Source organism: Chamaea fasciata, unplaced genomic scaffold, assembly GCF_029207755.1.
Source record: "Chamaea fasciata isolate MVZ Bird 193981 ecotype frontalis unplaced genomic scaffold, bChaFas1.0.hap1 SCAF_11, whole genome shotgun sequence".
NCBI classification, from domain to species: domain Eukaryota; kingdom Metazoa; phylum Chordata; class Aves; order Passeriformes; family Sylviidae; genus Chamaea; species Chamaea fasciata.
The window spans coordinates 11,838,565-11,863,683 of NW_027094096.1; the positions used below are offsets into that span (position 1 = coordinate 11,838,565).

The 25,119-nt window shown below is 39.6% G+C and overlaps 1 protein-coding gene across 2 annotated transcripts; it reads left to right on the forward strand.

The window, feature by feature from the left end:
- Positions 1-25,103, forward strand: ATP1B3 (ATPase Na+/K+ transporting subunit beta 3). Of its 2 annotated transcripts, XM_066193244.1 has the most exons (8): positions 1-261; positions 7,570-7,698; positions 11,868-11,975; positions 13,532-13,719; positions 14,479-14,529; positions 15,094-15,120; positions 19,460-19,546; positions 22,788-25,103. In XM_066193244.1, the coding sequence occupies exons 1-8, from the start codon at positions 153-155 to the stop codon at positions 22,956-22,958; spliced, it is 870 nt and encodes a 289-aa protein (XP_066049341.1). In that variant the 5' UTR covers positions 1-152; the 3' UTR covers positions 22,959-25,103. The 2 variants fall into 2 exon arrangements, with proteins under 2 accessions (XP_066049341.1, XP_066049342.1); XM_066193245.1 differs by lacking the exon at positions 15,094-15,120 and having other exon boundaries at positions 3-261.
- The last annotated feature ends 16 nt before the right edge of the window (positions 25,104-25,119 follow it).

Here is a 25,119-nt window from a genome sequence, read left to right on the forward strand (position 1 = left end):
GAAGGTCCCGGCGTGCCCGGCCCCCGCCCGCTCTCCCGCCGGGCGCCGCGGCCGCAGTTACTTAGCGGTTGGGAGCGGGCGCTGATCGCGGCTTTCTCTGCCGGGGAGGCTCTGCCGCCGGAGTGCGCGACGCAGCCGCTCCTCGCCTCGCCATGTCGAAGGATACGAAGAAGCCCTTCCGCCAGAGCATGGCCGAGTGGCGGCAGTTCATCTACAACCCCAATAGCGGCGAGTTCCTGGGGCGCACGGCGAAGAGCTGGGGTAAGGGCTGCCGCGGGGGACAAGGGCGGGGCGAGGCGCCGGCGGAGCCGAGGGGCGGCAGGGAGCGGGGGCGGGATGCGGGAGGGCCCCCCGCGGGGATGCGGGGACGGGCTGGAGGGCCCCCGGCGGGGATGCGGGGCCGGGATGCGGGGCCGGGATGCGGGGGGGGGGGGGTCCCCGCGGGGATGCGAGGGCGGCGCACAGGTGAGGCGGCCCGCGCGGCCGCGGCGGCGCACGCGCCCCGGTGCCCGTTACGACCGCCGGTCTAAAAATAGCTCCGTCCGTGACAGCGGGGGTGGGGGTCGGGGGGAAGGGGGAGTTCCCGGGGCGCGTCCCGGGCTGACTCAGCGCCCGCCCCGCAGCCGGTGCGGGCCCGCGGGCTCCCCTCCCGCCCGCGCTGCCGGGGGCGCCCCGGGGGCCGCGGCCGTGACGGGTTTCCGCCGCGAGGTGCGGGGCGGCCCCGCCCGCGGCATCGCCCGCGGCCCGCGCGTGCCGGGGCAGCTCCCCCGCTCCGGCCGGGCCCGCGCCCCGGCGGCGCTCGGAACCCAGAATGAATGGGCGCCAATTGCCTTTGTACTTGCAGCCGCAGGTCGGCGAGGGACTGCGAAGGAAAATCCCCAGCCCCCCTCCCCAAAAGTTAATGAGCCCCAATTCCAGAAAGTGATCGCTGTGTGTGGTTGTGCGTCATCGTGCTAAATTTGTTCTAGCGTAGGGCTTCTGGGCCTTTTATTTTCTTAAAGGAAGCTTTAAATGAAGGCTCTCCAGTAAAGCGTGCGAAGGCAGTGTTTGTTTTCCTATTTTCAGGTAGTCATCCTGTTGCTTTCTTCTGAGCTGGAAAGCATGTTATCGTAATCTGGTTGCTTCCAATAAAAATATTTGGGTTTTCCGAGTGTGTTTTCTCACATTAAACAGTTCTACAAATGCTTAATATTAGGATGTTTCTTCAGCCCTCATGGGACATATTTACTGGCTTCAGAAAATGCTGCGTCTCCTCCCAAAACTTGGATGTAGTTGGGATACGTAATAGTTGTGCTTACAAAACCAACAAGGCTCTCAGCGTGGTGTTAAGGAACAGGCCAATACATCCTTGGCCTTGACACGATCTCAATGAATGCTGGTGTTGAAATAGCGAGGAGGAGCTTTAAGCGGACTGTGCGCGGGGCGTGCTTGCTCTGCCGTGCCAGTGTCTCCTGTCTGTCAGGAGAGGGCCCGAGCATTTACAGGAGTTCCCCTCCATTCAGATGGAAATAAGGGCTTGCGGCTACTCTGCCAGTTGAATAGCAAAGGATAGGAAATTTCCACTATGCTGTTGTCTAAGGGATCTTTCTGTACAGGCAGGTTTCCTCAAGTGCGTGGGCCGGGTGTGTGGATTGCAGAAGTCTGGCTGTGGCATGAGGCTGAGCAGCACAGACTGTAGATATGTTAGAAATAGCTTGCAGTTTTGGTTTTTGGTTTTGGTTGGTTTCTTTGGTGGGTTTTTTTGTTTTTTTTTGGAAAAAAGATGAAGATGAAACCAATTTCTCTGTTTAAACCCATCTAGTAGGATAAGTCACTTAGGATGTTACTAGTCCATCCAAGTTAGACCAAGGCCAATAGATAACATTTGAAGTTGAGATGACTTTGTTGGCAACTGAGTTTCTGCAGCTACTTGAGGAAGTATCTATAGACAATTTGAATAATTTTACTTTGTGTAGGCAAGTCAAATAATTTTACTTCATTAAGAAGTTTTATTTAATAGTTTAGGTGATTGGCATGTGATTACTACTATATACCATGTCCTCAGCCTGGACCTGAGGAAGTGAATGTTCAGTAACATCTTATTTTCAGTGTATTTCTTCATCAATATTTGTTTGTTTTGGCATTCCATGATTAACATACTGTGCTTACTTAATTTAATTATGGCCTGAGTGTTTTGGGGCGTGGCGTGTGGCGTTCTGTTTGGTTTTACTTTTTAATGGCAGGACACTTAATTGGGTGGCTCTGTTGGCACAGGAGAATATGCAGGGTTTGGTCTCCTGCTCTTGCAGTAGAGGTGTGAGCTTGGAGCTCTCTCCCCGACTACAGTTCCTTTTCTGTTGCTGCTCTCTGGGCTTGAAAGGCGAGGACATGGGGGGGGAGAGCTCTGGTTGCCAGTCTCCTGGGTTGTCCTGTCTCCAGGGGCAGCACCATGAGAATTCAGCTGGCTCTGGTTCTTCTGTGCGTATTTCTCTTGTCTCAAGACAGCTTCCTCACAGAAATAAGACAAGAGCAGTGGAGAAACCGGTAAGTAATTATTCCCAGTATGTGCGTGCTTTGCCCTAGTCTGACACAGTCCCGGGGGCTTATGTAAATGGTAACTGCGAGGCAGCGATTCTCTGTGAATCCCAATGCTGTGGCATTGGAGTACTCCTCTGCCTGCCATTTCCACGTCAGGGTTTGTGAAAAGATCAAACGCAAGTGGTTCCTGTACTCATTTGTCATGTAACAGAGGTTGCATTTTAGAGTTTGGTAAAGAGTTGCTTTTTACAGCTCGGTGAAAACTCTATAATGTATCTCCTCCGGCAGAAAAAAATTGAAGATTTTCAGCTCATTTTTTTGCAGACTTGAGGGGTACTTCAGTTTGAATTTTTCACAAGTTGATACCCAAACCTACGCACACTCCCCCCCACAAAGTCTTCTATTTTTAATTATTTGGCATAATCATTTGTTGTATTAAAAGAGACAGAAACCACTGGGGAAAACTGCTGACCTGAGGCTGTGCTGTTGTCAGCAGCAAGGCATGAGGGGTGCTGATAGTCCTCGAAGAGCTGATGGGAATGAGGGTGCTCTGGGGTACACCCAGCGTTTAATCGGGTAGAGCAGAGAAAGGAAGATCTGGCTGACTGCTGGGTGGGGCCTTCCTGTAAGTGAAGGGAAGATCTGCATCAGTCTCTGCCTCTCATGGCAAGGTGCTGTGTCTGCCTAGGGTTAGCAGGAATGGAGCGAGGTCGTCGCAAACGTCTTGTAATGTGATGCTCACTGCATACTCAGATATGTGCACTGGCTTACAGGATAGTTAATTCTTTTCGCATAAGGTTACCGTAAAATCATTTGTGCCAAAAAAGAAGGGCAATATAGACTGTAGCAGTATTTCATTTCCGGTCACGCTAGATGTCATGTCAAGTGTATTTAAGTTGTTCTGTAGATCTGGTTGTGTCAGGGTGTTTGAGGTAGAGGTGGCATTGCCTTGAAGTACATAGAAATTCAGACCTACTGAAATTTCTTTTGAATGCTTAGTTGTATCCTTTTTATGTGTTTGTAATTAGAAACAAACAGAAATGTCACCAACAAAACCCAACACCTTGTTTTTTTGAAAGCTTCCCACCATGTCGATGGAAATACAGTCTGGTTGGCCACCATAACAACGGATCCAGCTTTGCATCTTTTTTTGTCTTCACTGAATTCCTGGTTGGAATTCAATGAAGACAAAAAAAATGCTGTCAGAGTTTTAACTGCTTTTCTGACCTGGTTATTCTGTCTTCTTTTTTGGTGTTTTGAGCAGGGATTTATTGTCATTTAGCTTTCTTCATGAGTAGTGAAATATTAAACATTCTGGTATCACTGTCTACCATTGCCATAGAATATTTTATTGGTTCAGATTGCTCTGAAAAAAGGCGTCTTGCTTTGTCTTGTTACTGATATCAGTATGCTCTAGTAGTACAGTATAAGTGTATTTTGTGGTGGTGGTGGAGGGGGTGTTCTAAATGATTAATCATGGCATCAGACCCTGGCTTTTGTGACTTTCTTTTCCTCCCTCTGCTGTCCCCTAAGTCTGGAAAACAGTAATTCTTGAGTGTCCAAGAAATAAGGTTAGTGATTGTTTCCTGTGTATAGTTATGTTAGGTTAAAGTAAGGAAATAATCTGCAGGTGGACTACAACTCCTTGATGTTCCTAGTACTGGTAGTAGTGAGTAGGAACATCACTTGGGTGTTTAAATCCCACTCATGAAAGGTGCTGAAGGACAGTCATGCAGGTGATAGGATCAGTGCAGCATGGAATCCAACAAACCATGAAAACAGAGTTTAATTTTTGTTGTTGCAGATAATGTTGAATAGTTGCTACCCTGTTTGTGGGAGTGTTTAAATTGATACCTGTGTATATCTAACTATGCATTACATACAGGTGGATTTGCCAATCTGGTTCATGCCAGAGTAACATGCTTTTCATTGCCTTTGCCGTATAAGGTTTGGGAAGCTTGTATCTCATGGAAATGATGGCCAGGTATGTGATATCTTGCATTCACCAGGGTCAGAAATTCTAATTTTCACAGTGGAGAAGAGTTTTAATTCCTGCAGGTGAATTCCAGCTAATGACAGTACCAACATATTGGTTCAGAAATTGAAGTTTTCCAGATTTGACTTGCTTGTCGATGTGGTGAGGATATGAAGAAGTGTTTTAGGTACTATGATACCCTGCAAAAAGAAAAACAAACCAAAACAACTAGGTAAATTGTAATGCAGAATTTTGGGTTTTTTTTTGTGTTACTGTTTTGGTGTACAAGGTGTTCTACAACAATTGAATTGGGTTGCATTTTAAATGTGGAAGCTGTACTTTGTTTGGAGGAAATATGGGGGGATAGGTTTTCGCTGTTGCTTGAGTACGTCTTGTTTCCTGACAAGAAATCCAGTGTTATGTGAAGTTATTTTGGCAGAATTTCTTGACAGGTTATGGCTTGCTCACTGTGATTAGCTAAGGATAATTAGTACTAATAGGCTCACAAAGAGCAGCTTACTCAGTTTGGGGCTGTTGGAAGGTGCAGAGGGGATTTTTGTTGTTTGTTTTTTCCCTCTTTTTAATGTGGCAAAGCAGTGTAAATGGGTCAGTTTAGTGGTCAGCGTTCTGCAGTGCATTTACAAGCTGTATTAAAATAAAGATTAAAAATAATCTGTGTGTGAGCACGCATGCACTTTGCTGGCCTGGGGGAGGCTGGTGGAGCTTCAGGGCTGTGAATAGAAACAGCCTTTCCAGCCGTGTTCCTGCTGCGGATCCCCGGCGGTTGGGCTGCTGCCGGGAGGGATGCTGTTGTCAGGGCAGCCTCCACCGCCGAGTGGGGATCACTGTCGCCCCTGGACTGGGGTCCCTGGCTGTGCCCGTGCTGGGAAGGGGCCCTGGCCCTGCCGGAGTGCGGGCACCAGTGACCCCGTGGGGAGAGCTGCCCCTTGTGGCACCTGCTCTTTTTTCAGGGTCAGCTCCGGGGCCAGGAATGCAGGTGATGCAGTACTCTTGGCCCAAAGCAGGACTCTTCTTAGGGCCATGTCTGCTTAGAACTGCACACCATGGTGCTCTGATGACCCATGTTATGCTCATCAGTTTTTTCTTTTTCCAATGAAGTTTGGCTTATTGTTATAGAAATTAAAATATGAGTGTATTCTGAAATAATTTTCCCTGATTTTCTTGCTTTTACTCTACTTGCCATGGTAGCTGCTTGGCTTGTCTTACATATCAGATTCTCGTGTTCCATTGGGGCTCTTTGATGAATGTCTTGGTCACTTGATGGAAAGTGTACTTTCTAGGCAGTTTGATGAAAGTATCCCGTAGTTTAACTTGTATGGATCAAAATGTGAGCTGACCAGAGGTTTTGTAAGGGAGGTTTTTTATTTGGTTGGTTTTGTAATACCCAGATCACACTGGCTGTTAATCAGAAGGTCTTTGTTCTGTTTTGAATCCAGTTAAAGCATTTATAAGCTTATAGGTAAGACAAATTGCTGCTGTGCCAAATACAGGTGCAACTTTTGTAATGGCTTTTGTTGACTATAATTTCTACTGTTTATTTTTATATTCTCATTTATAGCTTCTAAATAACCTTAGCAATCATTCACAATAGATGTCCAGCTGTCTTGCTCATTATAGAGTAGTCTTGTTTTTGTGTTTGCCTACTTTGCCACTTCTCATTGCTGCATAGAATCTTACATCTTGGTGGTTTCAAATATATTTTAAATAGCTGATCATTTTCAGGTTATTGCAGATTGGTGGGTAACTTCCTCAACATGTGAGACTGAAAACTAAAACCAAACTGAAAATCCACTGACATTCAGCTTATTGCTGTTGAGAACTTTACTTACAGTAAAGAATCGGGAAACCGTCTCATTATTTTAATAGATGTACAAAGAATTCTTTTGGGAGAAGTAAAATGGGTATTTGGATTTTTAGTGGTCACAGGTTTCTGGGGACCATACTACATTAGAGACTTACTTCAGTGCAAAATGCAAGTTTCTGGGACAGGAGCCAGGGCTTAGGCTTCCTTTTGCCATCTTCTAGTAGACAGTACATAGCACTGGGGTACAGTTGTGTTTGCTTTTGCTCTTTCCTTTTAAAGGTTTAAAAGTTCTGCACTTGATTCTCTCACATAATCAAGTGCCCATGGAGGATGCTGCATAATGGTTTTGAAGTGCTTTTCTTGGCACCCTAGTTACATCTCTGGCTTCTGATAGCACCCTTACAGCTAGAATATCCAATAAAAATTGAATTTGTGTCAACATTTGGTTATGTTTTTGAATTAGAATAGTTTTAAAGATGGCTCTCAGTCCAAGCATCCAGTCCCCTTTTGACACTTTCTGCATGTGTCCTTAAGTTTCAGATGCTCAGTGTTAAAACAGAATCCTGTACATATTTTTTAGGTTGGTACTGAGTGCTCAGTTAATGAAACAAGTTGAAGTTGGTAATATCTGTGTATTTAGTGAATTTGGTGGGCTTGCTGGGTCCCCAGGGTAGATTGGTAAAGCAGGTGCATGTGTTAGGCTGGATAAATCTGAAGAGAATGCTGGGTTTGTTTTCAAAAGCATGTGGCAGAAAGCATTTTCACTTTGAGAAGTATTTGTAACAGGATGTGTGTGAAGGACTGCCCTGTGTGGAGTTCCTTCAAATATCAACTATATTATTAAAGCCCTAATTGCTTCCTCCCTGGTCTGGATCCAGTGTAATAATTTTATCTTCTCCCTCAGTTCTTTCATCTTCCCAACAACCAGACACAAAGCTAAAATTCCAGTAAACAAGTGACAGCTTTTTTTTTTTTCTAATGCACTGCTTAGTCATTTTTGCCAGCTTTCCTATGTAGCCCAAAGAGTGGTTTTTAATGCTTCTCTCTTAAAAACAGAGGTGCCAAAATGCCCTTTAAGAGTCAGAAAGTATTAAGAAAGCTTCTTTGTATGCATTGTTGTGCATTACATATGTATGCTAGAGGCGTATTTATGACTACAAACATTGTATTGCTAATTTCCCGTTTTTGATTTTCAAAATAGGTAATGGAATTAGATGAAACAAAAATAATAATTTTAGCTTTTTCTTTACAGGATTGATCTTGCTATTCTATCTGGTATTCTATGGCTTCCTAGCAGCACTCTTCACATTCACAATGTGGGTTATGCTTCAGACACTGAGCAGTGATATACCGAAATACCGTGACCGGATTTCTAGTCCAGGTAACACTGTATTTATTTTTTTCATAAACCTCTGCCTGGTTTAACAACTGAGTTTCATTTGAGAGCTTTTTTGAAGTATGAACTACTTATGGGAAATCATTATTCAGTTACTTGCAGGTTGCAAAGGTAAACCTTGGTGTGAGGCAGGTTATATATGTTTAGAGCATAAATTCGGGCAGGAGTTTTTTGTTTGTATGTACTAACTTTTGCTGTTTTTTTCTCTGAGTTCCTGTCAGTTGAATTTGTCGTGTAGACCACAATTTTGCCTGCAGATCCACACAGCATACTGATGTAGGAGTGGGTTTATAATTTAATCAAATTGCTTTAAAGATACTTTGAAGATTCTTCCATCTGATGCAGTTCTCTTGCATCAGATGGAAGGCCACCTTGATTAGTGTTTGGTACTTTGCAGAAGGTACAGGAAGGCCATACTGTGGGTGTGATCTGCTCAGGGGTATGTAAAGACTGTGGTACAGAGGCCTTTCGCAGAGTTTTTAATTCAGTATTAGGTAGTTTCCAACTGACTTGGAATGTCTGTGGATTTCAGGGATTGTCCACCTGTTATGTAGGGATCCACTGGAGAAAGGGTCCAGTTTTATGATGAAGCTAAGTCTGTGTAACATGTGGCTGCCACTGAAAGTGGTGTCTTGCTTCCTTTGTGCACTGCCCACCTGCCTCACTGTTGGCTGCTTCAAGGAATTGTGTGTTTTTAAAAAAACAACTCTGTACAAATAAGAATGAGTAATGAGGTATTTATCTTCCCCAGTATAATAATATATTGGTGGAAGCGAGACACTGTTTTTTAAAATACTTACTCCTTTTGTCAAATGCAAAACTCTTAAAATTGAACATCAGCTTGCAGCTGTGTCCACACTTAAGATGGTACAGTGATCTTTGTGTGAGCAAGTTGTTGGGCCAGTGTGGTAAACGTCTCTGGATTCTGAACAGAATTCGTTTTGCTGTAGTGTTCTGGCTTCTGTAACGAGTGTCATATTGTAAAGAATTTTGAGGATTTGTGCTGTGTTTTCAAGCTAAGAATGGGCTAGATGCATAGAAAGAAAAATTAAAAAAAAAGGAAGAAAAATAAATGAGGGGAAAAGAAAGTGGCTTAGTTGGCTGTTTCTCCCCATTTCCGTTGTGTCTGTTGTGGAAGTCAGAGGCATCCTAGTGGATGGAGCTGTGGGTAGCTGTGGCTTAATGCTGGGCTTGAGCGACATTTCTTCTCTCATGTACTGCACGGTATTAATTTTTCTTGGTTTTGAAGTAAGTCATAAGGGATGTTCGTTTTTAAAAGTATGTATGTCACAATTAGTTTTTAATTGAAGAATTCCTGTAACATTTCTGAATTAAATCTCTTTTTTAACCACGTCTTTTGTAACTTATACATTCAAGTTGATCAAATTGCTTGTTTCTGTTTTGATGTTTCTCTTTAACTCTGTCATTTTTCATTTGCAGTGAGACATGTAATGTTCCTGGCTGTAAACTTAAATTCTTTTAAAAATATAAAATCTACACACAAAACCTGGATGCCGTAGGTCAAAGGTTCTGCTCTTATGTTAAACATACTTAGAAATCTCACATTTGATTGATTTTATAATTGATATCTGACTTGCTTTGTACACTGGAGTATAATAGTATAAATCAAATCCAGATGATTTTAAAACCTTTTTTGTTAAATCCCTCCTGGAATTGTAAAATAATGTAATCTCTTTTATAATCCTAGATGTGGTCCTATGCTGAGGCTGTTAATTCTGTTCCTCTAGAAGAGCTCAAATCCTGCATCTCTCAGAGTCTATGCATCAGTCCTTCAAATAGCTTTTTCTGTAGAATTTACACCATTGTTTTTAGGCCGAATATAATCCACTGGAAGTGGAGCAGTCCCCTCTTCGTAGGATGTTTCTGACATTTCCCTGAAGCGGGAAATACCTTCAAATTCTTTTTTCATTCATTGGTGACTAGTTTTGTTATTTTGTCCTACTCCCTTTGAAAAAATACCATTTCAGTCCTTCATTTACATTATAGTTCTGTAGCTAGTAATCTCTTATCCCCTAAAAGTTCCTAATGTGTAAAACCTCTTCAGTGATTTTTCAGCCCTGCTACTAATTGCCTTTTATTTTGTTGAATCCCAGTTCAGTGTGAAGGCCAGAAAATTACTGTAATGGTTTAAAGTAGTCTGCAGTCAAAACTGTTTGCAGTCATTAAGGCCTTTACTTGTGGCTTCCATGGAAGTAATTTAACTGCTGTTATTGCAAAAAAGGGGATTTATGATTTATTTAGAATCCTATAAAAGACCTAGAACAAGAAACATTAAATTGTATTTTTAAAAAAAAAGCTGAAAGACATTTGTCACTGATGAATTTCTAGTATAGATGTTTATTATTTGCAAATATTTGTAAATAATTCCTACCTTTGGATGAGAAGCTTGGCCATTTCTGTCGGTAAATCCTTAAGACACCTGGGCTCCTGAACTGCACTCTTGATAGGCTTTACAAAACCTTACTGTGATAGTTAACTACAGTAACCTAGCTTTATCTTCCCACTGCAGTCTTACTTCCTTAAATGTTTATTTTGTTTACACAAAGATGACTTGGTTTAATTTTTCTTTTTTTTAAGGTTTTTGTTTTCTGCCTGAAATTTAATTCGTTTGAGAATCCAGTTTTAATTGCCTTTGCCTGAGTACAGGAAAACTACATGGCATCTTAAGATGATACAATCAGTTGCTGTGTAATTGCAGCTTCTTCCATTACGTCAAATTTGACTTTACTCAAACAATTTTAATATTCTAACTTAGGAGAAAATGAGTCTGATGAAATATAGGTTGGGTTTTGGATTTTTTTTTGTTTGTTTGGTTTTGGGGTTTTTTTTTTTCTCTTGTGCAACTGCAATGTCTGCTTTCAGCTGTACTTGAAGAGACAGATGCATGGACACTCACCTGTTAATCACAGCTGCAGGGTTTTTATCTGTGCTAATTATTTCTATTAAATAAGAGTTACCTTAAGGTAGTGTGAATAAAACAATCAGTTATACATCCCTTTTTGAACTGATTTAATCTCTGCTGCAGTATCAGGTGTTGTAGTGCTATTTTATCTGCTGAAGGTGTGATGAATAATAGAAGCATCAGGAACCAGTGTAAGTGACAGCTGCAGGTGCTTTCACTTGCTCCAGAGAAATCCTTAAGATTGAACTCTGCAGCTTTCTGGGCCATATGCTGGGAAGCAGGGGCAGTTCAGCTCTTGAGAGGGCCATGCCTGCTTTGTTCCATGTGTGCCTTGTCCATCCTTCAGCTAAGGCTGGATTCAGCCTTTGGTGATCTGTGGCCTCGGAGCTCCTGCAGCTCTGGCTCCTGGCCGTGGGTGGTTGCTGCCCCAGTGCCCCCAGCCAGCAGCTGTAAGGAGCTGAGTTCCTGCAGGGTTCCTTCCCCCAGGGGACACACGAGGGGTTCCTTCCCCCAGGGGACACAGAGGGGTCCCCCCCGGGGACACGCAGGGGACACGCAGGGTGCCGTGGGGCCAGGAGGCAGCTGCGGAGCATTCTCAGCTCCCAGGCCTGGTTGAGCCGAGCCCCCGTGGCTGTGTAAAGTGTCTCGTATTCTCCGTGGAACAGGTGGCACCTAAACTTTGTTTGAGGAGATGGAAGAGAAGACTGAAAACTAACTTGGCTTGTCTGTTTTGACTGGGGTAACTTTCAAGCCACCTTTATTAATAATCAGAAATTTTAAATTTTTTTTTCTGTGTTTCTCTGAGAATAATGCAATCATAGCTTCACTCTGTATTGCTTAAAGCTTTAAACTATTGCTTGAAGTGAAAGTTTTCTGGGTGTGCTTTTGGGCATTTTTTCAATTACTTTTTAAGCTTAATTTGCTGAGTGTGGAAAGTGGATCTGTAAAAATCTTCGATTGAAAGTGATTAAACTGCTGATTTTGTTTGTCCTAATCACTTGGGTTTGGTTTGTGAATTGCAGTTATACATTGGGTTGGATTTAAATGTTAATTAATGTAATGCTGATTTTGATTACTGGCTTCAAACACAAAGTACCTTCCAGTACTGAGGAATATAGGGGTGACATTAATGTTTCTTTACAGATGATTAACATGAATATTTGAGTAGGGGTTAGAGTGGTGAAGGAAAGATAAGTTGCTTAGTTCCTAACTTGAACTTTTTCTTTTTAAGGACTTATGATTTCACCAAAGCCAGACACTGCACTGGAATTTTACTTTAACAGGAGTGACAGCCAGTCATATTCAGAATATGTTACTACACTTCAAAACTTCCTTGAATGTAAGTTACAATTGCCCTAGCAATTTAGGAGTCTTCATCTTGAGTACATTATTTCACTTCTTGCTTGTAGTTACTAATTGCTGATGGAGACTATTGCAAGTTCAGGGTTACTGTAGGTGTGTTCTAAAAGTCTGTGTGTTACAGAAAAGGTATAATGCCTGTGTCGGACAGGGAGCCTGAGTATGAGGAACAGTGTAGTAGATAATGGGGAGTGTTGGGTGATGTGGTTAAATACTGTAAGATGTAGAAATTACATATGCCAAAAGAATTCAATTTAAAATATGTCTTATATTTGATAATATAATAATACATTGTTAGTATTCAAGACTATCAAGTTCATCAAGTTTATCTGATTAGTCTTAATCTAAGTTTATCAAGACCTGTCTGATTAGTCTTAATCTAAATGATTTGGTAACTGAGTGAGAATACTTCAGTCTGAAGAATTTGAGTGTCTGTTTGAAAAATGAGGCACAAAAAGATGAAATCAATTGCAATTTATTGATTTTTCACTCTGATGCACAGTATCTACACAGAAATATTAAAACACTGAATTTAGAATATGGAGAGAAGGTTAACACAGGACAAGTCTGAAGGATGGCAAAATCTCTGATTTGTCATACATTATTTTATGTATGTACCTATATGTACACTTATAATAATGTGGAAATCAACTGAAAATATTAATAAGTTTAAGCCCCCAGAAGTTGTAAGTCAGAATGAAGAAGGTGCTGTGAAATCTCACCCGTGTGCTTGAGTTGCATTGTTAGCTACAGCTGTACTTGAATCTCTCTATATTCATAGTTCTAGTGCCTACTAAAAGCTTCTGTGTGTAGGCTTTTCTTTCAAAGCTGTGCCAAGGGTTCCTGGGAGGAATGCTGCATTTCATGACTACCTGCCGCTCCTGCAGTTCTGGTCTTGGATTGAGGATGAACTTCCCCTTTCTCCATTTTACCTTATTAGCTGGGAGCTTGGGTGTAAGGGAGGAGAGGAAACCACAAAGTATCTTAAATGGGTATAGTTTAGCATTTGTGACAGTGGTCTCTGCACTTCAGAAACTAAAGTGAGAAACAACATGGGATGTTACTATAAGGTCAATTATACTACCTGATGTAAGTGGAGGGATAATTTAATATCAATTAGTGAAATACTTCTAAGTTTTTGAGTGTATTTGTAAAAGAAACACATGCAAAGGGAAAATTGGTTGAGTTTCCAGGTAAAACCTTGATTGCTTGTATTTTAATACATTATTGGCTTAGAATACATATTTAGTTTATGTACAGAAGTTAATGAAGTTGTGATTATTGTTACAATTTAAAAAGCAGGAAATTATTAATTCTTCTGTAATACTCTTTATTTTCCATTCAAGTACACTGCTATTAGTCTATAGGCTTTGAAAAAGTGTTTATTAAGATGGTTGTGAGAGACAGTGCTCTGAAAATACTTCCTTGAGAAAACTACTAGGGAAGTAACATGACAATTATTTATATAGACACCTTTGGGTTTTGGTTACTTACATGTTTTATACCATGGATTTACAAGCTGTTTTTGTTTTATAGCGTATAATGATTCAAAGCAGTCCCAAAACATAGAGTGTACCTCAGGAAAGATCTTTGATCAGAGTGATGCTGCTGTTAAAAAGGCTTGTCGATTTAACCTCTCTGAGCTTGGACAGTGCTCTGGGAAGGAAGATACAAGTTTTGGCTATTCTAAAGGAACTCCCTGTGTGCTTGTGAAAATGAATAGAGTAAGTGCCTACTTAATTTTTACTTCTTAGTACAAATGCTCCCAACTACTGCTGTATGAAAAAACTACTGTGGAAAGGACTGAAATATATGTTCAGTTTGCTATGAAATATATGTTCAGTTTGCTGCTCAAGATATTTGCATTTCTTGAACAGTGTAATTTACTGAAACATTGAGCAATTTCAGAGCAGTATGAAGTGACCTTTTTGAGCATTCTAATGCAATACAAAGTATTGGCTTCGACTACTTGCACCAAAATATCTGAATCCTGTTTTAAGAGTATATTGTTCTTTGCTTTTACTTACTGTTCTGTGAAACAGATCCTAGACCACTCTGCAAGGTGAAGTGTTTCACTTCATGTTTGTGTTCCAGAACTCTTAGCTAGAATGTAATGCATTCTATAACTCTTAAAATATGAAAGGTGAGGAACACTTAAAAGTATTTGACTTTTCAGTGATGTTACCTGTTGCTTGAATTGATGAGTGTTTTGAGCTATTAAAGTTACATGCTAAATGTAAACTAAGAAATCACTACTTTCTGTGACTACTGTAACTATTTTGAGTTAGCCCGAGAAAACTATTTAACTGAACAATACTTTAAATCTTAGTCCTAGTTTAAAATTGTGTTCAGATAAAAATGACACTGGATAGATTTACTCCCTGTCCGAATTCATATTTAGTGAAGGAAAAGTTCAAATTCAGTCTGTAAGAATGGAAAGGGGGGGAAAAAATCTGTAAATATTTTAACTTTGTCTCCTTTAGGTAATTGGATTAAAGCCTGAAGGAGAGCCACATATACAGTGTACCCCTAAGGTCAGTTCAGAATGTAAGAAATAAGTGTGTTGCTTATTTGCCTTGTGATTACAATGAATAATGATGTAGTTTATTTCACTCTTCCCCTCTTCTTAGAGATTTTGTACTTCTGTTTGTGTTTTTCAACTTATTGTATGTCTAATTTAGTTTTAGTGTTTTTAATTTCTTCAGTGTACTTATAGAAACATTTTTGGTTGTTATTTCATCCTTAGATGTGTTTGAACTCTCTGACTTGGTTTAGAGTTGAGGAAAATGCATACATGTGTATTTGTTGTCTCGTTTATTTATTTATTGTGAGTTATATTTTGTTTTCTCATTTCATAACCTATGTTTTTATTTTTTCTCCATGCTGCAAGTGCACCTTTTACAATTTAATAAATGATGGGTAAGACGACTGTGTGTGGAAACTAATGTTACCGCTCAAGTAAAAGTTGCCTTCAAATCAAATATAAACTACTTATAATAACAGCTAATCTTTGCATTGTTGTTATGTACCAATGGATTTGCACAGAATGTTTTATTGCAATTATAATAATTACTTTGACTTGTGGGTGTTTTTCCTAGACTGCTTGGGGAGCAGTGAAAGAGTTGGTAAGTTTGTAGCTTGAGCAAGGGGCAGAGTCCTGGCTTTTAGCTTCTGGTGACTGATGAAAAGCGTAGGCTGAGAAATATCAGCAGTTAATGAGACAAACACTTGTAAGGGTTTCTGCCTTCATCCTAGATACCTGTGGTAGGCACAGATTTTAATACTTGATTTTTGTGAGGTCTTTGAAAGTTTTGATCTCTCCCTGACAATCCATTGCAAACAAAAGTGATTCCTCCTCTTACTTGAGACTGATTTCTTTGCTTCCATTCACAAAACTCACATTGTTCTCTTGAACAGAATAAAGCAATTAAGCTCCTTCTACTAGAACTCTTTTTTCTTTGACTTGTCTAATTTAGAATTTTTTTTTTTTTGCAATGTGATATCCCAAACTGGACAGTAGTTTGCCTGAGGTATTGTTAATGACAGCATTTCTCCCTTTGTGATCACACTGAAAGCAAGGTGAATTTGCTGTTTGTAATACACTAGTCTTTATTTTGTTTTATTATTTAAATCATTCTTCTGGTCATTTCCCAGTCTGTATTTGTAGATGTAATCTCTCGAAGTTCACAGCTTTGAGTTTCATTGGGCTGTTTTTGGCCCCTCCTCTGTCATTTTTTGTGATCATTTTAAAGGGATCGAGTTCTCTGAAGTGCTTTGCACTACTTAGCTTGGTGCCATCAATGAATGAACTCGGGTTGCATCTCAAGTCCTTGTTGAAACATGGAATAGGATCCAGAGCAGTCATCTTCATTTCCACCAGAAATGCCTTGTGATGTGTTAAGAACTAATCTTCAAGTGATTTATAAAATATTAATGGCAATCCTATTTTATGATTGTATTTCTTCGGCTTTCTTCTATGGATGCTCTATGAGACAATAGTAAAAGTTTTACTAAGCAGATGATGCTTTTTCTTACTCTCTTAATTGGCTTCACTAGCAAAACAGTAAGTTTGATAACTTGGTTCATCATGGTGGTATTTTTTGCTTTTTTTTACCCTTTGAGATACACAGAAATTATTTGTGTGGGTTTTCTTGCATCTTCTTTCTATAGGTACAGAGTTCTGCTACCATATCCACTTAAAATTTTTGTGATATAAATATGATGATTTTGAATTTTAAAATTACTAATCTTATTAGTTCTTTAGTGACTTCCAGGGAAGTATTTATCAGGCTTTGCTACTTTGAATGCATCTGTTTTATCTTTATTAGCCTGTTCTCATCCCAGCTCATAATGATTTACTTGCTTAGAAAAGCTTAGGTACCAGTTAGAATTCATCCTGTAGATTTACTGTTCACTGATTTTATTTTCCTTTCATCTCTGTTTTTAAATATTTCTTAGAGTTAAGAGTCACAGAGTGGATAAGGTTGGAAGGGACCACAGTGGTCATCTGATCCCACCTCCCTGCCTCAAGCAGGGTCATCCCAGAGCATCCCTGGAGCACAGGGTTGTGTCCAGACAGTTCTGGAATATCTCCTGTGAGGAGACTCCACAGCCTCTCTGGGCAGTGCCCGGTCACTGCACAGGAAAAAGGAGTCTCTCCTCATGCTCAGATGGAACTTCTGTGCATCGATCGTACATATATTGAGAGTGATTTGGAGAAGTGTCTGCCTGGACTTAACACACCATCTGACTTTTACATGGTATTTTTCCGTTTACAAGTCTCTCAAATACAAAATTAGGGTTATAGCTTCTGTCTGCACGTCCTGCAAGACTTGGCCACCTGAAACATCATTTTAAGTTTTCCAGTGTGGAATTTGTTTTTCAGGCATTCTCCTGTGAGGTGTTTCTTCTTTGTTCTCCCTGCACTTTTTATATAGGATTTTTTTAAATGGATAAATTTTAGATAGATGGTTTATTTCAGAGTCAGCACATTTATAGCTGGGAATGCTTCCCCCTCTGCCCTCATGCAGTTGAAGCTGTCATCATTGTAATCTCTGTAGATGAGGGAAGTGAGTATTTGCAGTGTCAGGCACTCTTTACAGCTGGTTCTTCTTCCTAGACCCTGTAGGAACTAATCTGCTGCAGTCTTGAGTGTCTCCACAAAGAGAAACAAACCAACAAAAGATTGTCTTCAAAAAGTTTGAAGATCAGCATTGAAGGTCTTTAGTTTGTGGCCAGAGTTGTGCAGTTTCACATGTGCTAGAACATCTTGCAGCAGTATTTCTTTCAAGTTAAAACAACCTTTACTGAAAACTGGTAAATTTGATGGGATTAGTTTGTTTTTAACTAGAGAAAAGGAAAAGAGCCTTAATTCCAAAATACATCTTTTTCTGTTGTTTATTGACCATCTTTACGTTAGGTATCACTTTCTAGTTGACTAGAATGAGGAATAGCTCTATGAATGACTCTATGTGCCTTGCTTCTGTCAGCACACTCAGGATCTGAGTTCACTTGCTTTTTGTAACAGCAATCTGTTGTTTTACAGTTTCTTCAAATGAATTCTGCTCTTTATCTTCTCTGTTTTTTCTTCTCAAGTGATTATAGATCATCCCTGCCCAAGTTCTCTTCTTTGGGTGTCTGTATATTGTTTCTCCCTCTGGTGAATTCTTCTTTCTAAAGTACAGTCTTAATTAAGGCCCAGTTAGTGAAGTGGAAGTCTGTCTGCCCAGCTAAGTTGTCCGATTTTTAGATTTGCTGACTGTCAGCAGCTCTTTGTGGAAACTAAATGATAAGCAGAAAAAGTGACACTCACTAATGGACCGATTCTTGAAGCTCTTCAGCAAATGCAGCTTGTTCAGGTGTTTTTTGGTTGCTTTTATTTGTGTAGGGATATTAACTAGGCCTGTTTATTCAGGATCTGGAACGCCCCCCAGCAGTTGCACTAGATAGGCAGCTGCATGTCCCAGAGCCTCCCTGCTATTGCACTGATAGCCTAATGCATATATTTAGTGTATAGTGATGACTGCATGCATGCCTTGAATTTAGCTGCTCCAGAAAGCACTACTCCTATTTACTTTGCCTATGTCATTCCTTATGCTGATTATTTAACCATTATTTCAGCAACACATTTGAAAAGTGAGTATTTTCAGCTGCATGAGCTTTAAATAAAATAAAGAATAATGGTGAAAATCAACATATTCCTTCTTAATAGTTGTATATGTAAGCTCAAGGTCTGAAATACTTAATAAACATATATTAATGATTGCAGTAATTTAGACTGCCAAAGAATGAGAATGTGGCCATATCCTAAAAAAATACTGTATACTCTTTTGAGGAGGTGAAAAGAAGGTAACCTTGAGCCATGCCTTGTTCTTAAATATGTTTTGATCTTACTGCAGTTGTCTTCTGAACTTTGTAGAATATCTATTTAAAATTACAGCTGTTGTATATGGTAATAGGGAAAAAACCAATGGAACTTGCTAATACACTTCGAGCTTGTGAATTAGATGGAACAAGCAGTGATGTTCTGAACTTATATTTAGCATTTTGGAGGGGTTCTTTTAGTGACATTTCTCTTGGTTATGGCAATATATTTCATTTATTACAGAAAGGCACGTTGGATGTGGGCTTTTCCTAGTGGTTTGAACTTGCAGTAGTTCGGTATTCTGCCACGATATACAGTCTTGAAGAATGTTGTATATAGGGAGAGGTGTTTGTGTATTGCTATACTGATAGCCTGTGTCTGGACAGCTCAATCATACATTAAATATTTTGAATAATTGATGGACTGAGTGACTCCTTAGTCATAAATTAGGCAGCAGCTTTGTAGGTAGCTGCTTCTTACTCTAGGATTTGGGGTTGCAGGGGCCAGTTGGGTGATAAAGCCTGCATCTGTGTATGTTGTTCCTCAGAGGTGGTGGTATAACTCCAGCACCATTTTAACCATTTGGGTTTCTTCTTACCTGGCCTGTGTTTGAAGGATAAGAGAGCATCTTATGTTTGGAATGACACTGTTGCAGAGAGGTATCTGTGATTCTTTGTGAAGGCTTGTATCATTGAGAGGCTTAAAAACCTGGCTTTAAACGGCACATGGTTCACCAAAATACACAGGCTTGCTTGGGGATACTTGGGATTTTAATTATATATAGGGGGCTTGGGTTGTTAAATTGCTCACTACAATGAACATAATCTTCCCTCTTCCCCATTACTTTGACTCCTAAGTATGAAGGCAAGCTGTCTTTGACTTGATTGCTAAGTTAAGTAGTACTGCTAATCATGACTGCAGCAGATGTGTGCAGCATGTTTGCCAAAAGAAATCTGGTTTGAATTATTCTATGAGTTTATAAGTCAGTTGCCCTTTTTTAGGTATTTTGCACTTTTTCATTGGATTATCATTTTAATTCTGTGTCCATTTTTATGCAAGCAAATATTAATTTCTACTTTTGTTGCTGCCTGCAATTACAGGAAGAAGGCGTGGTTAACATAAATTATTTTCCTCCTAATGGCGCCATGGACTTGAAGTACTTCCCATACTATGGGAAAAGCTTGCATGTAAGTATCTCTTAATGATGGTCTTCGGTTTCAGTGTTTTGTTTCTGGGTGCATTTACAGTTGCTGGTAGCAGATTCATTCTGAAGTTTGAACTTTGTAATGAGGTAGTACTAAGGAATATTGCAGATGCAGACGTTGCACAGAGCTCGGTGAGGCTGGAGACGTGCTTTGGCAGACATGAACAAACTGGGCATTGTCCTGATGGAGGAGTGGCTGTACACAGCAGTCTTGAGAGTGGCTGCTCTTTTTTGCTCATTGAAATCTTTTGGAGTCTTTCTGAATGCAGGGAAAGGCAGGAGAAGTAAACTGGGTCTTCATATTACAGTGCACTTTCTAATAGTTAATCCTTGGGGTTTCTGTATAGGATATTAAGTTTGAAAGTCCTTATGGTGGTGTTAATTATGTTTCTTTGTGGCTCTGCGTGTCATGTTTTCTGTTTGCCCCATTTTATGGAGGTGGAATTCAAAGTAGCAGATAGGTTTGGGATTTTTTAATTATTGTTGTAAAAACCCCAAACTCACCACTTTATGAACACAGAATGCATAAAAGTAAAACTCCATTCTTTGAAACTCCAGTCTTTTGAAACTTGAATTTAGTTAATTTTTTAATTTTCTTGCATTAATTTGTGATCACTGTATGCAGAAAATCTATGCCTTCTATAAAACAGAAAATTATATTGCCTCCTACTATTATTTACTCTAATAAACATTGTTTATCATTGAAGATAGAGGTACTTTTTAAAATATAAATCTATTAGATCCATAGTGTACCATGGTGGGTGGTTGTAATTTTACCAAAGTGATTTTTGTATTAAATTACTCCTTTGTCAGTTAATTACCCGTTTACTCTATACTTGCAGCAATTCCATAACTTTTTTTATCCTCCCATGGCTTTTACTAATGAAGAAAGAGTTTATCTTCAGCATTTGCTTTCTTATTACTTCTGGGTGGTTCTGTATTTTCCATTTTGTTGCCATGTTGTGAATTGGTACCCCATCTATTCACTTAGGCATGCAAATTAAAAGGAAGTTGCCTGTGCTTCCAGCAGCTGGAGTCAGTACAGACTCTGTCCTTTTCTTGGAATGAAAGAATAGGGAAGGAGAGCAAGAGCATTTCTTCTTCCCTAACAAATGTAAAATACAGCATCTGTGGACCTTGACATGTCAAAACCCAGTTTGTACCAAGGATGGGATGAAGAACTTTACTAACAAAATTCCCATCTTGCTGCTATACTTATGGAAAATGAAAGACTACAAAAAGACACAAATGAAGATCAGCAGAATAACCCTCCCCCTATTCCTTGCTTGAATTAGGTGATATAGAAAAAACTTTGTTGTTATTATTATTTGTCACCCCCCTCAGTTTTTGGTTCGTTGTTCTTTCATGTTCACTTTGTCATGTGGAACAGGGTCTGTGGTCTTAGGGATTCTTGCATATGTGAGGCCTAATTATCCTAACATTAGTATAGTGAGAAAAAGAAGAGGCAGTAAGAAGAGCTGTGAGAAGTTTGAGTATTTGACCAGGTCTCAAGGGTCTGGATTGATTTCTTGGCTATGCAACAGAATTATATAATATCAGTGTGGAACTGTTAAATTGCTTCATTCTGTTAAGGAGTTAAGATGATTTGAATAAACTTGCTGCTCTTGTTCAGGTAGGAGCCAGAAAAGGACTAATATCTACAATTTTGTGGTCCAGGATTGTTCTTTGTCTTTTGCTGCTTAGTGCAATAAGCCCAACTCTCTGATCATGGAGAATGTTCCCTTTAGATGATCTGACATAGTTAATGAGGATGCTGCCTCTCTTCCCTCTTCCTCCTCCAAATTTTATACGGAGTAAAAGTCTATTCTGGGATCGTCTCTTTTCAAAACATCATAGAAATTTGTGTACCCCTTTGGAAAAATCTTGATGGTGAGAAGACTTCTCTCCCTGAGGAAACATGGGAATTTTAGTTCTGATTTTTAGAAAACTTAGAGTGTGGTATCACCCTTATAACTGGGGAGTTTTGAGGGAGCCGCACCGAGCTGCATTTCCTCCTTTCCAGTCTTGAAGTTTTTAGGAGCACAGGAAGATTTCTCATCTAGAACCACTATTCAATGAAAGCAGCTACTTCAATCTACCTCTTACTAGAACTTCATATTAAAGATTTTAGCACATCTACTTCCATGACATAATCCTTTGTAAAAGACTTTGAATACTCTGTAATGTGTTCTTTGGTAGAGAAGATAGCCTAAAACCAACAGAAATGTATTAAAGAGTTTTTTTAAGTTAATGAGGAGGGAAAAAGACTTAACACAAAATTTTGTTCCATTAAAATATAAGGTTTTTACTTACATAATACTGTAGTGTTGTATTTAGTCCACTGACTGACATGAATTTTTACCTGGAAGAGAATTTTGCTTAATCAGCAGTCAGCAGTACTGACCTAAAAATATTAATAAAGTATGGAAATGCTTCATGATTGCATAAAATGGTGCCTTAGCAGTGTGTAATAAGCTCCTGTTTAATTCATAGGCACTTTACAAGAGAATGCAAGTTGTTCTTACTGAATTGGATGTCAGAAACAAAATTGGGTGGACAAAAGAAAGGAATTCGATTCTATTCTCGTGCTTTAATTTTGTAGTAGTCACCAATTGATATTGTTCCACTGTAAATGACTGACCAGGAAGGATACTGTCAGGATGCTCAAGGAAAGGTTTCTGTGTAAAGCAGTTAAACAGATAACACCTTTCAGAGTGGCTTGTTGCTGAACAAGTAAATGGAGTAGGGGAGGAGGGTAGCTGGTTTATTAGTATTTGTTGAGTCATGCTTTTGGAAGAAAAAAACCCCACTTCAAACCCTGCAGAAAAGTTGCACTCTGTAGCAGATAACACACAACCCTGCCAAGCCAAACCCAAAACAAGCAGAAGAGTCAAGAGAATGGGTTGGAAGACATTAATTTCTGAGGTTCTTTCATTGAAGGTCTCTAGAAGAATTGGACCTAAGAAAATAGAAACGGGTAAAGTCATATGCCTCGAAGATACTGTCTGTGACTCAAATTGTGTTTAATATATTAGTTAAGAAATAGTATGAAGAATGTATTCCTAACCTGGGGGGAAAAGAGTGTCTTACCTGAATCAGATTGGACTTTGAAAAGTTGGGTTCTTAATTATCTTTTTTCCTAACTGTTCTGATGGATTAAATGTTAATGTAATGCTAACTTATTCTGGTCTCTCAAATATTTTCCCCATCTTTCTGTTTACTAGGCTCACTACTTGCAGCCCCTAGTGGCTGTCCAACTAGCAATTACCCCCAACGGTACCAAAGAAGAAATAGCAATTGAGTGTAAGATCCTGGGCTCACCTAATTTAAAAAATCAAGATGACCGTGACAAGTTTCTGGGACGAATTGCCTTCAAAGTTCTGATGTCTGAATAGCTGGAGTTAGCACTCTCCACAAAGTAAATGTTGTGTTGTCTGTTTTGTATCAGCTGGACATGCCATTCTAGGATATGAGACCACCTTGAAGAATGTTAAGGTGGTTTATGGCGTTCAGGGTAGCATAATAATATGCTTCCAAATTGTATGTTTAAATTCCCTTAAAATAAATGCCTATCCTGCTTTTTGCCTGCCCCGTTGGAACAGTGTACAGACTATAGTTATGTCATAGGGACCTGTAAATAGCTGTTTTCAAACACATAATGGTGACCTTTGTCCTGCTCTAAAATGTGGTTTTATCCTCCAAGTGAGTGTCTCAAGCTTAATGTGCTGTGCTCTGTAAATATTGTATTGATTTAACACTGGTTTAACTGTCATATCTCAATGCTGACACGGTTAGAGGGATAAATAATAAATGGTACCTGATTGACATAGTGATTTCTTTGTAAGAGTGAACACCTCCAACAGAAATCGTGTGTGTGGGAGTGGGTGGGTCAGTGGATGGATGACTGTGTGGAGATGCCTTAAATTGTGGACTGGGTGGCATGGGAGAATTGAAGTGGATTTTAAGAGTTGGTATGGATATCTGAAAGTAAGTGCTTAACTAGTACTTTCTTGTGCTTGTCACTGTGCAAGTATTGTGTACATGTAATACTTGGTATAGAGTTTGGTGTTCTAGCTGAGGAATTGAACCTTTCTTTGTGTTGTTAATTGCTTGTAATATGTGGAGCACAAATAAAATCTATACAGTATTTTGAAACTTTTTAGTTCAGAAATATCAATAGAAAACAATTTAAATAGTGTAGGATCCTGGTAACAGTTGTACAACAGAGCTGCTTGAAAGAAGTGGCCTCACTATTGTGGGAATAGGCTTTGATTTTTCCAACTAAAAAAATTCTGGAAGAACCTCTGTTTAAGAAAAAAAAAAGGAAAAAGAAAGGATTGTCTTGATTAAACATTCTTGTTTAATTTATATATCTGTTTTGTCGCATCATTTTAACATCTCCCATCTTCATCTGCTCTTTCATCTTGGACTTCCTGTGTATTTCATCATCATCCATTTAGAAAATTGGTGTCATCAACTGCTTTATAGAAATACCCTGTTGACTTGGGGTTAATTACTTGGCAGTGTAACTTAAAGTGCAGCTGCTAAAATGACTACAACCAGACTGGTTTACTTGTGACTGCTGTTCACTTTCAACCAGACTGAGCCATGCTATTGAGCTGACTTGGGCAGCTGAGCTGACACGCAATTTATATTACTCTTCCCCAAGGTTTTTGTGTCTTTCAGTCTTGGGGGGTTGGGCTTCAGCACATTCTGATGTCTTCCCAATATTAAAGACCACAGCAAATCTGCATTTGTGTAAATACCTGTATGTTGTGCTAGTTAGGCCCAAATTTGTTACTTAACAACTTTTATACCTAATTATTACAGTGGGTTTTAATGTTTTATTTAAACAAATTCAATGAAGGATTTCTAAAATTCAAGATCCAGTTTTAATGCCCTGCTTTAAGTTTGGGGCCAGTCTAAGCCACATTAGTGAAAAACTTTTAACAGCTGTGCAAGCCTACACTGATGCACAGTTGGAGAAAGCTGCTCTTAATGGGACTTGAACAGTGTCTTAAACCTCATTAAAAATAGATTTATATTGATCTGATACCATTCAGCATGCTTTTTGTTGTCTACAAAAGAAAGTTGTTGTTCCTACAATATGCAATGAATATTTTTGTAATAATGGCATGCATTAATACTGAATGAGATGTTCTTTCAAAATATTCCATTACTAATGTTTTAAATGATGCACTTTTAGAGCTGGGATACCTGGCTTCTTGAAGATATGACTAATTGCTTCTCCGTGTATTAATACTGCCTGAAAGTATTTTAATAGTTGTGAGGGACTTACCCTTAAGTGTAGATGTTGCATCTGATAATGAAAAGGACTAGCTTCATGTAAAAACTTCTCACGTTTGTGTTCACTTAGGAATGGTAAGAAGTTCTGGAGAAACACTCAGTTTTCAAATGAGCTTGTTTTTTTGCAACAATTTCTCTTTTGACTTATCTTGTCTATAGACAAAGCATGAAATGGCAACTTTTCACCAGCACTTTTCAGACAGGTAAAACTCAATAAACTCCTGTTCTCCCTAGATTCTGTACAAGTGG

Excerpts from the sequence above, each read along its gene's own strand:
- ATP1B3 (XM_066193244.1), top strand. The coding sequence starts at position 153 with ATGTCGAAGGATACGAAGAAGCCCTTCCGCCAGAGCATGGCCGAGTGG. Across the intron at positions 11,976-13,531 it reads ACTTCAAAACTTCCTTGAAT|CGTATAATGATTCAAAGCAG; the intron begins GTAAGTTACAAT and ends TTTGTTTTATAG. Across the intron at positions 14,530-15,093 it reads ATATACAGTGTACCCCTAAG|ACTGCTTGGGGAGCAGTGAA; the intron begins GTCAGTTCAGAA and ends TGTTTTTCCTAG.